The sequence below is a fragment of the Lynx rufus genome, unplaced genomic scaffold, assembly GCF_022079265.1.
Source record: "Lynx rufus isolate CCGP_SWC_20201006 ecotype Redwood Valley unplaced genomic scaffold, mLynRuf1.p SCAF_4, whole genome shotgun sequence".
NCBI classification, from domain to species: Eukaryota; Metazoa; Chordata; class Mammalia; order Carnivora; family Felidae; genus Lynx; species Lynx rufus.
This window is the reverse complement of record NW_025814856.1, coordinates 130,554,687-130,570,290: the sequence shown is the minus strand read 5'-3', so window position 1 is coordinate 130,570,290 and position 15,604 is coordinate 130,554,687. Positions and strand designations below refer to the sequence as shown.

At 35.5% G+C, this 15,604-nt stretch overlaps 1 protein-coding gene across 1 annotated transcript in view; it reads left to right on the top strand.

The window, feature by feature from the left end:
• IMMP2L (inner mitochondrial membrane peptidase subunit 2) overlaps positions 1 to 15,604 on the top strand; it is an 878,078-nt gene that overhangs the window by 593,510 nt on the left and 268,964 nt on the right. The window contains exon 4 of the mRNA XM_047094818.1: positions 8,278 to 8,343. Coding sequence (XP_046950774.1) covers positions 8,278 to 8,343 — 66 coding nt within the window. The remainder of the gene's footprint in view (positions 1 to 8,277; positions 8,344 to 15,604) is intronic.

Below are 15,604 nucleotides of genomic sequence, written 5' to 3'. Positions count from 1 at the left end.
CCTCAGTTGACAGCTGTCCATACTCTTGTCCATTGAACGGTATATTGGCCTGTCTGGTTGTAAAAATCCAACCCCTCACCCCCATGTTGGCAGCTACTGAAATGCCCCCATTCCCGTCTAACTCCTTATTTTCTATTGCCTGACTTTGCAAAGTGTCATATGGTGACTATCATCTTGAGCCAGAAAGGCAGCAGGTTGGCACATCAGTGTATACCTCACAATTTTATTTGACCACAAAAGGTCACACTGAAGAACTTCTATCTGTGTTGTTTGGCGTGCGCACCTCTAATGGATGCATATGGAATTTAACAGCTTCTGTTCATCACAAACACCTGTGGAACACAATTAGGCCGATTTCAGAAACTTAATTCACCATAGATAAGACATTCATTTCATGTTTATAAGGAAAATAATTTTGTTTCTTTTTTTTTTCCCTTTGGATATTTGTCCAACAAGAAATTAATTATGGGGTGGGGCTTAAGTGCTGGCTCCAGGTTAAATGATCAAGACTGCCTTTGTTCTCCCTCTCTTTGCTTTTACCAAGATCCCTCAGGCCCTAAGCTTGTTATCTCACACCCCATAATATGACAACATTGAGGCAAACTGCAAGTGGGATGTGAGAGACAGACTGGCCCCTGGGCGGTCCTTCCAATAGCATTCTCTAGGTGAGTGCACCTATTGCAAATATCTTGCCTGGACATCGGTGTAAGTGTTTTGTCTTCAGCTCTTAGGTACTAGTATGTGTTTTGCATCTCAGTTGGTCTGCCTTTTCCATGATGTGTTGATGGATACAGATATGGCTTGATATAGAAAATGTCAATACCTTGTACTTTCAGGCTGTTTCACGGTTTGTATGTTCTTCAAGTCTACTAAAAGAATGTGGCACTATTTGCTAACCTGGTTGAAGCTAAAGATATAAAGCCAATTAGCTTAATTAATTAAGCCAATTAGCAATATTAGGATTATAAAGTTAGTTTGAAGGTTTGAGTCCTTTGAAGACTGGTTAATTTTTCTTCCATGGCCTTAACTGGTACCCTATTACAAAGACATACTCACTGAATGTGGGTAGAGGGGCAAAATCTAATTGACCACAGGAGAAACAGCTCAGGTACTCCTGAGTGCATGTTGTACTTTGGGCACAGAGTGGTAATACTTTTATACAAAGGTTTGTACTTTGGTAGTCTAATTAAAAGTATAGTCAGTATACATATTTATGTTAAGTATTCATCTCCTCCAGTTCCACAGATATGCCAACTTTAAGCATATTCAATGTGTGAAAACCCAGATTTACAAAATAAAATCAGTGAATGTATTTTTCAGTCCAGGAGTTTCTTTACAGATCAGAGGAATTTCTTTAAATAGCAAGATGCCATATTGCATGATAGAATACACATACATACACATACATATATATGTTTTACATATATGCCATGTATTTTATATATGTGCTATATAAATATATTCATTTACATACAACCTGTTCTAGACTGTGAGGTATAACTATAATTATGTTCAATACCTGAAGATTGCAAAGTTCTGTGTTTTGACATGCTTGAATTTAATAAACTGATGGAAATGAACTCATTGTTATGATTATACTGAATGCCTTAAGTTTTTCATAGTTAAGAACATTTATTTCAGAATCAAATACATGATTATAAAACTATTACTACTCTTTTATTTTTATTTGTTAATTGTTTATTTATCCAGGGAAACTATTTCATAACCCAATATTCATGTTTCCTAGTTTAAGAACACGAGTCAGTGACAAACTTCCATGGAACTCAACCCAAAGAAATTCTTTACGCTCCAAAATCACTTTGCACTCTAAACAATACCAGCCTTCTTCAGCTCCTCAAGATCTTTCATGGAATCATAGTTTCTGTAGAAATCCGCATATGCCTTTTTTCTTTGGCCACAGCAGACTTACAGAGGGCTGCAACCCCCAGGGATACAGTGACTGCTCCAACAATATGAAATCACAGAGACTTGGCCAGGAGGCCAAGCATCTAAGGTTTTTTCAAAGCACTGGAAGTCATGGTAGTTATTCTCCTCAACACCAACTGCAAACCCAACGTCCTTCCTAGGTGACATAGAAATGGACCTCATCTCTTTTCAAGTAGAGAAGTTGAAGTCATAATACACACTTAATTGATTTTACATAATCAAGGCTGATTTACTAAGAAGGCCAGTTGTCACTATTTGCTTATTAAATATCTTACAATCCTAATTAGTGACAGTGAAACAAGTCTTTGACTTAACCAAGAAAAATTTTTATCAGTAAACAACAGCTTAATTCTTTAAAGCCCATGCTTTTGTTATTTCATCAGTGCTATTAAAATACATTTGTGTAAAGAATTGTAGAAGATAAATCTGAAACACAAGCTTGTCGCTCCTGCTGCCACATTCTTCGATTGCTTAGAAACTCTGACTGAAGTCTCTCAGGTTCTCTGAAATACTCTCTTGCTGCTGCTCAGTAGCCTGATTCAGGTAGGCTATGCTGTGAGAAGATAGCCAAAGTGGATAAATCATCCCTTCCCTGTTCTGGCCCTATCCTACATATGAACATGCTAAAGAAAATTGGCCCCAGTGCTCTAAAACTCCTTTTATCTCAAGATTTTCTATGCACCTAACCCTCTCTGCCCCTGCCTGATGGTACCTTTCCCACGATCTCTCCACAAGATCTGGTCCCCATAAAAACTCAGTTATTATTGAAAGCTCATTTGAAACATTAACCTGGCTTTGGCCACCTCATCTGTCAATCCCCTTAATAATAAGGAGCCTGTTGGGTTGGAGCACTTTCTGAGAAATCAGGGCAAATGTGATTGTTTGGGATTGAAATACAAAATAATAAATACAAATATTGGCCATTATATTAATATTATATTGAATATATAACTATTATATTGAAATACAGAATATTCAAATTCCGAAAGTATATCTGAAGTTACAAGCTCCGCATTTGTGAGTTTATTTCAAGAATGGACCCAAAGGGCAACGTAAGTCCAGATAGTGTGTTTTCTTTAAATTTAAAAGATTCACGTGATACAAAGCAAAGTCTGTAAGGGCAACAATGTAGCTGAAATGATGACCAAAGTAAAATGTTTTGAGAGTACTAATTAATACAACTGCACTGAATTAAAGAAAAATCATTAAAAGTGCAGTTATATGTGAAAGTTCATATTACTGAGAGTGAAGAAAATCTACAGAATTCAACATTGAAAATTGCTCATTTTTATCTTGATTTTATAGATAATACCCATTTAAGTTAAGACTAATCTGTGCTTTTCACTGTGAATAGTATTATATTTAGTTTTAATGTTTCTTTAGTTAATTGTATAATAAAGTTTGGCCAAACCGTTAAGATGCCTTTCTTGCCTTCTAATTCAACAGTCTGTGAAAATCCCTTCATTATAAGAGGGGTTTTGAAACAAATATTCTGTGAATCTAAAAGAAGGATTGTAACAGTTTGCTTGGGCCCAGCTAATTGATCTCCTTTATGAATTTATTTTAAGACGAGATAGATAGCTCTAAAATTTACCTATTTACGAGGTACTAGGCCTGCCTGCCAGAGATTTTATACATGTTGTCTCAGTAGTTATGTGATGATAGAAGTGAAGGAAATCGCCAAGATTTCTAGAGATTCCTAACCTCACATGCCCTCAGCCACTAGAGATTTGTTCAACAAGCCCTTGGAACTCTGGCACTCCCGTAGTCTCTGCTTCTCAGCTCCTACAGACATTTTTTCTTGCAAGAATGTGGGCCTAGGACTGCCAGATCTTCCTATTTTTTCAAGAGGAACGAGAAATTAGAATTTTTGTGTGAAGTCTCCTGTTTTATTGGCTAGTTCAAGATTGAAACAAAATTATGCATGAACCAAACAAAACCTTTCCACAGGCTAAATTTGATTGACTTCTTGTGCAGGACCTCTGATCTGGCCTTATGTCCCTGAAAATGAGACCCATATTGGTTCTGTAGGATGATTTCAGTCAGTGGCTCACTTATAGCAAGAGAGTGACAGCCATCTACATTGTAACAGGGTTGTGCCCCATGGAAATTGTACCCCAGTTCATACATTTGCAAGGCACAAGGCGACCCAGTAGTGACACTTAGGCCATGGGTGAGATCACAAGCAACAGGGAAAAGGCTAGATACACTCATAGGCCTTTCTAGCTCTAACCTTCTATGAAAACCATGTCAGACCCAGGCAACATTTTCCAAAATTAAAAAAAAAAAAAGTGTGTGGTGATGGATATTAACTAGACTAATTGTGGTGAGCATTTTGCATTATATGCAAATATCAAATCATTATATTGTACACCTGAGACTAATAAAATGTTATATGTTAATTATATCTCAAAACAAAAGGAAGAGGGAAGTTATCACTTGATATGACTTTCTTTTTATATGACTTTTTATAACTGTGTTGAGTGGACTTTTTATTTTACATCTTATTTTGATGATTCAAACAGCAATGTTCCCATTTTTTTATTGTGATGGTGTAGTTATGTGTTTTAATGCATGGCCATTCTTTAGGACAGTAAAAAACACCCTGTCTAATATAAGACATGCCTAGAATATTAGTTCTTCTACCTTATGAAGGAAGAGTTAAAATTTAGACTGCACTGTATATATGTAATTAGTGTGGTATTTTTGCGGTATCAATGCTTACATTAGACTGTCGTTAAAATGACTTCTGATAATAAGATTAATTCTGTGATAATCTGGGCCAATCCTGAGTCAGGTAAACATAAAAATATTTACAATCTGGAGGGAGGTTTTAGGATTTCACTATAAATGGGAGAAGAGTGAGAGCCTAGACACAGGATTAAGGTATGTGTGTGATGGAAGCAGGAACAGAGAGCGTGGCACACTTGCTAATCTTTCCATCCCCACAAAACTCAAGAGGGCATCTCCTGAGTATTCCAAAGTACCTTCCTAGTGCTCCAGACAGGATCAAAATTACAGTGTACAGAAAGAACATACAAGAGCATGAAATCGTTTCCAGAGATTATGAGACCTAAGACATGGCTCTGTCAGTCCTGTAACAGGGTGAAAACAGCATTTTTATCAAGATGGGAAGTGAAATTCAAGAACATTAAGTGTCATAGAAATGCACTGACCGTGCTGCATCCTGTTCTCCTCCCGACAGCCTTTGCATTTAGACACCCACCCATTCTGCCACACCAAACTCATGTGCGGAGCCCTGTGTGGATAATTCTAGGAATCCTGTCCAAGCCTCTGGAGGAAACGTGCCTAATTAAATCATCAGCATATGACAGAATGCTTAAAAGTCAGGATCCAGAGATAAATATTGTAAAACAATGCTTATTATGAAAACACTGAAATTACAAATTTAAATGCAAATTTTAGTATTTGTTGGACACCATACATCGTATCCCTAAAGGAGGGCATATAATACTTCGCTTGTTATTCTTCACACTTCCCAGGAGATGGGCAAATGGCCAAGGAAATTTAGACAAAGGGAAGTTCAATGACTTTCACAATGTAAATCTATAATAACTCTCATACCACTTCTACTTACATGAAAGTAGTATATTCAACAGCATAATGATTAAAATATAGATATAGATTTTGAGCAGTAATGGGATTAATGTTAGTAATAGCTTTTTTTTCATTTTGAATCTTTTGATTAGATTCACGAGTTTAATATTACATTAAAATTTATAGATATATTTGAAATAGTAATTCATAAGACTTTAATTATACAGATAGCTCACTTTGCATATTCTATTTTGCCTCATGATCTTAAAATATAGATTATTTTAAAACATAAAATTCTTTTCAAGCACCTCAAGAGCTTAAAAATTGTTGGCATAAAATATTGTTTTACAGTGATAAGGATTGCTTTTCATATTATTTCATTGGCATTAATGCCGCATCAGTGTGAGGTGGGGGAACTTGGCGATTAGTTCAGGTCTCACGCCTTTCTTGGGGCATTTCTTCTTAGGTAATGTCATATGATACCAACAGTTGTCATCTGCTAATAGACTTCCCACAAATCTGAACCAAAAACTCTAGGCACGCTTTTTTTTTTTTATCAGCTACAGAACTCCCTACACCCCAACTTTGGTTTTATGTCCTTCCTGATTTTTCCCTGTACAATTGCATGTACATTTTCTCTCTCTAATTACAGATGTGAGGTCACAGTATGCATACTATTTTCTAGCTTCCATTTCAATCTATGCATTATGTTGATATTTTCACATCATTAAAAATTCTTTTATAATATTTTAATGACTGGTAAATATTTTATTATGCGGATGGACTATTAATCTACTCTTAGAATTTTTTTCTCTTTTCTTTTTAATTTTTTTTTCAACGTTTATTTATTTTTGGGACAGAGAGAGACAGAGCATGAACGGGAGAGGGGCAGAGAGAGAGGGAGACACAGAATCGGAAGCAGGCTCCAGGCTCTGAGCCATCAGCCCAGAGCCTGACGCAGGGCTCGAACTCCCGGACCGCGAGATCGTGACCTGGCTGAAGTCGGACGCTTAACCGACTGCGCCACCTAGGCGCCCCAGAATTTTTTTCTCTTTTTAAAAATAGACAACATCCATACTGCTAAAATTTTGCGTATGTTCATAATTGTTTCATTAGGGTTAATTCCTAAAACTACAATTGTCATGTTGAAAAGAATATAAAATCTTGTCACTGTTTTATGGAAATGCATGATTACATTACCATATGTTTTATACATAGAGTACCCATGTCCCTAGACCCTCAACAACAAACTGTATTACTAGCATTACAATTGTTGTTGTTGTTGTTGTCATTATTATTTGTTTGTCAGTGTAATAGGAAAATGGCATTCCATTGTTCTAATATGCAATTCTTTGGTGATCACAGAGGCTGAATATCATTTTATACATTTCTGGTTATCTAAAACAAAGAGACAAAGGAGGGGAATTTCCTAAATGTCTGTAAGTGGTCCTGCACAATTTATTCAGTTTCACTGTTCCAAGAACCCTCACTCTAGCTGCACACAGATGACAGTAAAATTATAGAGATGTAACAGTTAGTTCAGTGAAAGGGACAGTTCAGTCAAAAACTCTGACCAAATTTCCTTTTAAAATAAAGAATACTTATAATTTAGTGAAAAACGTGAGACTAATTTTCACAAGTAGTTGCAAATGATTTAGATGATTTCATTTTCTCAGCAACATATAATGTGAAATATAAATCTTATTGAAACTGCATATTTGCTTTGATGAAGTGTTACATTTTGAATATATTTAATCGTTTCAGTTTTGTGCATTTACCTTCCTTTTTCAAAAGCAACTCAATTCAAAATGTGACTTGAATTGAAAATATTTTTATCTGTCTTTGATTTCCAAAATCATATTACATGATCATTTATGTGATATATGAGATGTTCCTTGAAATGTGTCTGTTAAAAGACTTAAAACATTATTGGCAGGAAATTGGCCTTAGTAAGACTGAGTTAGCCCTTGCTGTGTAACAAATTTTCCCAACATCTAGAAGCTTAAAAGAACAAATGTTTATTATCTCACACATTTTCTGAGTATCACGAAGGCAAAGGCAGCTTAGGTGGGTGGCCTGGCTCACGGTCTCTCAGGAGATGGTAGTGACACTGTTGGCCAGAGCTGTAGTCTCTGAGCACTTGACTAGGCTTGAAGGTTCTACTGCTACGCTCACTCACATGGTCGGCAGACATTTCCTCAACACATGAGTCTCTCCATAGGGCTACTCAGGGCAGACATGGCTTTCTGCAGAGTGAGATTCTAGGGATAGAGTGGGATGTCAATACCCTTGTTTTAGCGCTCCAAATTACAGAGTTTTCAAATGACTAAACCCGAATGCAGTTTAAAAGACTCTTCTGATCTTTTTAAACACCTCTCATCTTCTTCGTTTTCTTGTGGATTTAACTAAAATTCCATTGTTTATTTTAAATGAAATAAACTTTAAGTATGTGATTTTAAAGAAACATCTAATTTTCTTTATATATGAATCCTCTCTCTTGCAAGTACTTAGCTTTAATACTAAAATTCTTATCCTTCTCTACTTTTTATTTTAATAAACTGTCATCATGGCTTCTCCTCCAAAGGTTTAAAATGAGAATTACTTCAATAGTAGCTTTATATCACTTTGGGGACCTAAGTAGGACTGAGGCCACGTCATGGGTGCAAAGGATTCTGTAATGATTTTAATATAGCTTATTTTGTTGCAGAATTTCTTTTCATTTCCTTAAAACAATAGAGACATAACTGATTGTATAATCTTATTTTATTCTAGGTCCCCTAAAAACCCAGAACAGAAGATCATTAAAAGAGTGATTGCTCTTGAAGGAGATATTGTCAAGTAAGTACTTACACTGAGTTCAAGTTATAAATTCTGGAATTTTGTCAAGTTTTAAATCATGTTCCTTGGGAAGTACAACTCAGTTCAAAGAGGACCAGATTTAGCGAGCATCTCCAACTATTTCAGGATAGAAGGCACACAGAAACTTTTGATTACATTATCATCCTTTTTTTTTTTTTTAATGTTTGTTTGTTTGTTTCGTTGAGAGAGAAAGGAGGGGGCAGAAAGAGAGAGAGAGAGAGAGAGAGAGAGAGAATCCCAAGCAGGCTCCGCTCTATCACTGCAGAGCCTAATGCAGGACTGGAACCCATGAACTGTGAGATCATGACCTAAGCCTAAACCAAGAGTCAGAAGCTTAACTAACTGAGCCACCCAAGTGCCCCAATTATATTATTCTTTAAATGTGAGGCACAGGAGAAATAAATACTAATTCAATTTAATTTAGTCATGTTTTCTAAAATAACAACTAAATAATTATTTTTCAAATATTAAAATTAGCATGATTATTTTAGATTATGGTATCGAGGTTTATTTTAGAAAAATTCAAAAATGTTTTATTATTTTACAAGCATATACAGAAACTAGGTCAGAGCTTTCAGACTCATAGCAATGGTAGAAAACGAGAAAGGATATAAAACAAAAGCTTCTGAATCCATGACTAAAATAGTAGCTTTAGGAAATAACAATGTAGGGGCAACTTATCTGCATAGCTTAGTTGGTTGAGAGTCCAACTCTTGATTTCTGCTCACGTCAAGATCTCGCAGTTGGTGGGATTGAGCCCCGAGTCTGACTCTGTATTGATGGCATAGACCCTGCTTGGGTTTCTCTTTCTCCCTCTCTTTCTCTGCCCCTCCCTTTCTCTCTCTCATAAAATAAATAAATAATCTTAAAAAAAAGAAAATAACAATCTAACAATCAGGTATTTTAACAATCTGTAGTATTGTCTTATTTATTTTACTTGCTGATGAATCTAGAACAGCATTTGAGATTCAACAAGTAAGTATTGATGTGGCATGATGTGTCTCATTTTGATTGCTTACTTTTAAGTAAGTTTAGTCAGGTCTATACAATGTAGGGGTCAAAATGCTCTGAAAATTATTTTCAGAAAGTTTCCTGATCCTGTTTTCCAATAATCTTAATCCTAAAGTAACTGTATTAAGCATTCCCCAGACCCTTTGTGGGGGTCAGTGAGATCAGAACTACTTTCCTAATAATACTAAGATGCTGTTTGCCTTTTTCATTCTTATTCTCTCTTGAGTATACAGTGGGGTTTTCCAGAGGCTGTGTGATGTGAGACATTGCTTCAGATTGCATGCAGGAGCAGATATGGGAATATGGTTGTCTTCTATTAAGCCAAACACGAAACGGATTGGCAAAAACATAAAAAATGCCACTGATTTCAACTCTGTTTATTTTGTTTTGGAAAATAATTATACTTTTCATTGAACATATTTGTTTTTATGTGTTAACATATAGGTTTGTTATTATTTTAGATTGAATCTATAACATTGTTTTTATTTATTTTTAATTTTTTTAATGTTTTTAATGTTTATTTAGTTTATCTTTTTTTAATATGAAATTTATTATCAAATTGGTTTCCTTACAATACCCAGTGCTCATTCCAACAGGTGCCTTCCTCAATGCCCATCACCCACTTTCCCCTCCCTCCCACCCCCCATCAACCCTCAGTTTATTCTCAATTTTTAAGAGTCTCTTATGGTTTGCCTCCCTCCCTCTCTAACTTTTTTTTTTCCTTCCCTTCCCCCATGGTCTTCTGTTAAGTTTTTCAGGATCCACATAAGAGTGGAAACATATGGTATCTGTCTTTCTCTGTATGACTTATTTCACTTAGCGTAACATTCTCCAGTTCCATCCACATTGCTACAAATGGCCATATTTCATTCTTTCTCATTGCCAAGTAGTATTCCATTGTGTATATAAACCACAATTTCTTTGTCCATTCATCAGTTGATGGACATTTAGGCTCTTTCCATAATTTGGCTATTGTTGGAAGTGATGCTATAACATTGTTTTTAATTTGCCATTTTAATTCCTCATATGGTAAATATTGACAGAGTATATTTGCTAATATGGTAAATATTGACAAATGGTATCCACATAAACAACAGTTCTTTGAGATCCTCAATTATTTTTTTTTTAATTTTTTTTTTCAACGTTTATTTATTTTTGGGACAGAGAGAGACAGAGCATGAACGGGGGAGGGGCAGAGAGAGAGGGAGACACAGAATCGGAAACAGGCTCCAGGCTCTGAGCCATCAGCCCAGACCCCGACGCGGGGCTCGAACTCCCGGACCGCGAGATCGTGACCTGGCTGAAGTCGGACACTTAACCGACTGTGCCACCCAGGCGCCCCAAGATCCTCAATTATTTTTAAGAGTACAAATTATTTTTAGAGTATAAAGGACCAAACAATTTGAGAACTTGTTGATATAGGAATGAATGGGCAAAACTTTCATGTCATGAATTCCTGTTCATTGGTAGTCTGCACGGTATTAATGGAGATATTGAGGTATTGTTTGAATGCTTTACATTTATGAATATTTGTGTTTTCTTCAATATCTTTATTGATGTATAATTTATATACTGTATAAATCACCCATTTTAAATATAGCTTAATGTTTTATTATAAACATTATTGTATATAATATATATAATATATGTTATTATATATATATATTATTATATATAAATATAGTGCAACCCTCACCACATCTTGTTTTTGAGAGCTTCCATTACCTTCAAAATTCCCTCCTCCCATTTGCACTTAACTGAAGTTACTCCAGTGCCAGTGGCCAATCCCAGACAACCATGGATCTGCTTTATGTCTCCATAGTTTGGTCTTTTCTAGAAATTTTATTTAGACAGTATTATACAATATGTAGTCTTTTATATCTATGTTTTTTCCACCACATATCAGAATGGTTTTTTTTCTGTCTCCTCCAATGTGTGAATATCTGTAGTTTGTGCTTTTTTATTATTAAGTATATTCTATGTATGGACATCCCACATTTTGTTTGTGTACTTACAAGTTAATGAAGATTAGGATTTTTCCAGTTTGGGGATATTATGAGTAAAGATATGGACATTTGTGTCACTGTTATGGACATTTGTGTCTTTGGGTAGAAATATGTTTTTATTTCTACCGAGAAGTATTCACATATATCATTGTTAAAACACCTATATACCTAGGGATACTGGCTATTTTGGTGAAATATATGTTTAACTTTGGTAGCTACCAAACTGTTTTTGAAAGTGGCTATTGTATTTTATGTTCTACAGTCAGTGTAAAAAGGGTTGAGGTTCTTTGTACTCTTGTTAACACTTGGTACTATGAATATTTTTTTATTATAACCATCCTCGTGGATATAAAATAGAATCTTGTTGTGGTTTTGATTTGCATTTCCCTGAAGGCTACTGATGTTGAGCATGTTTCCATGTGCTTATGTGCCATTTATATATCTCCTTGAGTGAAGCGTCTGTTCAACGCATTTGCTTGTTTTGTACTGGTTATTTAATATTTTGAATTATAAGAAGTCCTTTGATTTTGAGACCTTAAATAGATTGGGCATTTTGGGGGGAGGATGAATGTGCATGTATAATAATGCGATTTTAGTTAGGTGTAAGTGTGTTAATATCAAAGAGTTTAGTTTTTGTTACCTGGAGGATTTGCATTTTCAATTTGCAGAATCTGAGGACTGTGTTTTTTTTTTATTTTGAAGAGGCTATCTAGCCTTCTGATATCTGGGAACTGGGAAGGGCAATAATTTGGAAAACCATTTGACATACATGCATAAATATACAAAATATTCTTTTAATATTTGGAAAACAGTGTGGATATAATGCAAATCCCATTTAAAGAATGAGTTAGCAAAGCTTGAAAACATTATGTTAAATGAAAGAAGCTGATCACAAGAGACCATATACAATTTAATTCTATTTATGGTGTATGAAATGTCCAGAATAGGCAAATTTATAGAGACAGAAAATAGAGGCATAAAGAAGGAGAATGAAAGATATGGGTATAGTAGGTTTTTGTGTTTTGTGTTTTGTTTTTGTTGGTTTGTTTGTTTGTTGGTTGGTTGGTAGGGGACATGAAAACATTCCAAGATAAATTGTGATAGTCTCACAGCTCTGTGAATATATTAAAAACAGTGAATGTACATTTTAAGTGAGTAAATTATGTGTTATATGAACTACATCTCAGTGAAGTTATTTAAATAAAAGAATTGGTCAACACAGGAAGCAAAAATTTTATCTATGTCAAATAATCTAACAAGATTAGGAATGCCAAGGGATTCATTTTATAGTATAATACAAAGAGAAGACAGTTTTAATTCAGATGTATCAATATTGATTAGAGCTGAAGAGTCAACGCAAGATTATAAAACTTGGTCAGACATAAAAATCTCTGTACAATTAGAAATCCTACAACAGACCTCCCTGAGAAAAAACCTGGCTTGTTCTTTCCTCAGTAAATGTAAATACTGTATTAGGTTCACAGAGGGGAGGCAGAGCTGGAGGGAGGATTATCGGCACAGGGTTGGGAGATGAAGAAAAGGGAGGTGGGATGTAAGAGATTTATACCTTTTCCCCCCACTGATGCAACCCATGTGCAAAGTCTGGCTTCTTTGTTCTAATCCTGAAAATTAACTCTTTGGACATATGTCCCTTTCTGTCCCCCTTCACTACACCTCTACCATGAACCCATGAATAGCATACAGAATGGAAGTGTCAAGGCTCAAGACTTTCCTAGTATGTAGCCTCTAAAAACTATTTGATAATTGATTAGAGAAAATAATTTTTGTATTTGGTGTTTTAAAAGAAAATTTAAAATTTTATTCCTCTGAAATATTGGTATGTAAGAATTATAGTCTTCCTGGGTTTTAAATTAATAGTTGAAAATATTCCTGGGGCGCCAGGGTGGCTTAGTCAACTGAGCGTCTGACTTCAGCTCAGGTCATGGTCTCACCGTTGGTGAGTTCGAGCCCCACATCAGGCTCTGCGCAGACAGTGCAGAGCCTGCTTGGGATTCTGTGTCTCCTTCTGTGTCTCCACCCCTCCCCTGTACTCTCTCTCTCTCTGAAAATAAATAAATAAACTTAAAAATTATTAAAAAATAATGGAATAATTCCTATAATATATTTCTAACAGCATTTATAAATATTAACAGGTATTTAAGTATAATAAAGTATTATTTACTATTAGGCTTACCTTTTTTTCTCTATGACACATTTTTTCAATGCCAAAACATATACAAAAAATTTTTTAAATTTGCTTTCTGTCTACCACTAGAAATCATTTGTCTATTGGTGTCCTAACATGTAGAAGACAGGGTGCTTTGATCTGTAATGTGGACTTTCCATTCCCACTTTTAACTTGGATAATGCTTGATTTCTTAGTAAGCAAGCTAAACATAAATGCACATCACCAAATTCTTTCTATTTTTTTTGGAAAAAACTTGATATATCATAAAATGATCAAAGAAAAAAGTTTTGACTGATTACAACTCAAGTTACCCTTATTGTGGGTTTTGTAGTATTTTTATTGTGAATTACACGTAATTAGAGGGTAGAGAGGAAACGATTATCTTTTCAGAGCTAAGCACTTCAAAGTCTTAATTTAATCCTCAATTTAATGTTCTGTTAGTTATAAAAAAAAAACAGATATGTAGTAAAGTATTGTTTAAAGAGCACTTTTTTTTTTAAGGTAATTCAGCAGATGATTGAATTATGTTCTGTTTCTACCTGGGGAAGGAAGGGTGTTAGAAGCCAGGGATCAGCCTAGCCTCACTGAAGAATCAGAACGGGAGTTCAGCAGGACTACTGGTTTCTGTTCATTTGTACCCTCTGTCTGCTGGCGTGTTACTTTTGCCCATCTTGTTGGGTTCCAGTTGGCTTCTGCCCCATTGCTAACTGCTGACTTCCTTGGGTTTGCCTCTTGTTTAAACTACCTGAGAGAATATGAGTGTGTCCCTTTGAGGTGTAGATCTAGGATATGCCCACCTGACAGGCCACTGGTCGGCCAATAAACCAGCTGCCTTTGGGGTAGGCACCCTTCCTTGGTCTGGCCAGTGTGGCTGTGTTGGCCAGTTGCCTAGTACAGACCCTGTGGCTATAAGGGACCCCTTGGAAGGGGCTCGCAGGTATGGCATATAGTGTGAGGCCTCCCAAATTGGAGCACTGTGATTAGCATTCACTTTGCTCAGAATTACCCTTTGAAACCTCATGTTCAAGAAAACTATAATCTCTTCTCCTTGGTAGTTGTTTTGACATTACTCTCTGGGGAAGATTTACCTACTCACTTATTTACTTACTTATTTAAATTACAGAAATAACACAAATTTGAAAAATTCAAAATGCTATAATGAACATCCTTGCACACATACTTTTTTGGACATGTGTGTGTTTATTGTTGTAAAACAGAGAGCTAGAAGTAGAAATACTGGGTCAACATCTGTTGCTGTTGTTGTTTTTGTTATTTTTAGTTCTAATATACAGCTAAATTTCCCTCCTAAGAGTTTCACACTCTTACCAATATGTTTATACTCTTACCAACAATACATGAAATATGATTTTCAGAAAAAATTGATTTAAAGATCATATGCAATGGGGAAATTGTGGACTTCAGATTCAGAAGTCAAAACATTTCACACAAATTGTGAAATTAGTTTAGATGATTGGGTTACGTTTGTTTTAATCAGTTCCCTGACCTATAGACCTTAGAAACATTCATTTAATGAGCACTGGTCTAGCCACTAGAGAGACACAATTGAATAGAAGAGACAAAGTCCCTGCCCTCATGGAGGTTACATTCTAGTGGTTAGAAGCAGATAATCATCAAATACATAACACATAATGCAATGCCATGAGCTCAAAGTACTAAAGAAAAATAAAGTAGGAAAAAAAGTATAGAGCAGGGGTCTGGAACTGCTACTTTAGGTAGGATGTTCATAGTCAACCTCTCTAATGAGAAGATATTTGAGCAAACTTCTAAATTAAGGGAAAAAGGAAGAGAGCCATGTTAGTATCTAGGACAAAGGAAGTTCAGACCAAAGAAATAACAAATGTAATCCTGAAATGTATATGCATAAAGTGAGTTTAAGGAATTGCAAGAAGTCAGCATATCAGACCCTACTGAATGAGGTAAACTGAGGTAGGAGACTAGGAGTAAGAGGTTTATAGGAACCTGTGGCTCATAGGAAGGATGTTGGATTTTATTGTAGTAAGATGGCAGGCCTGTG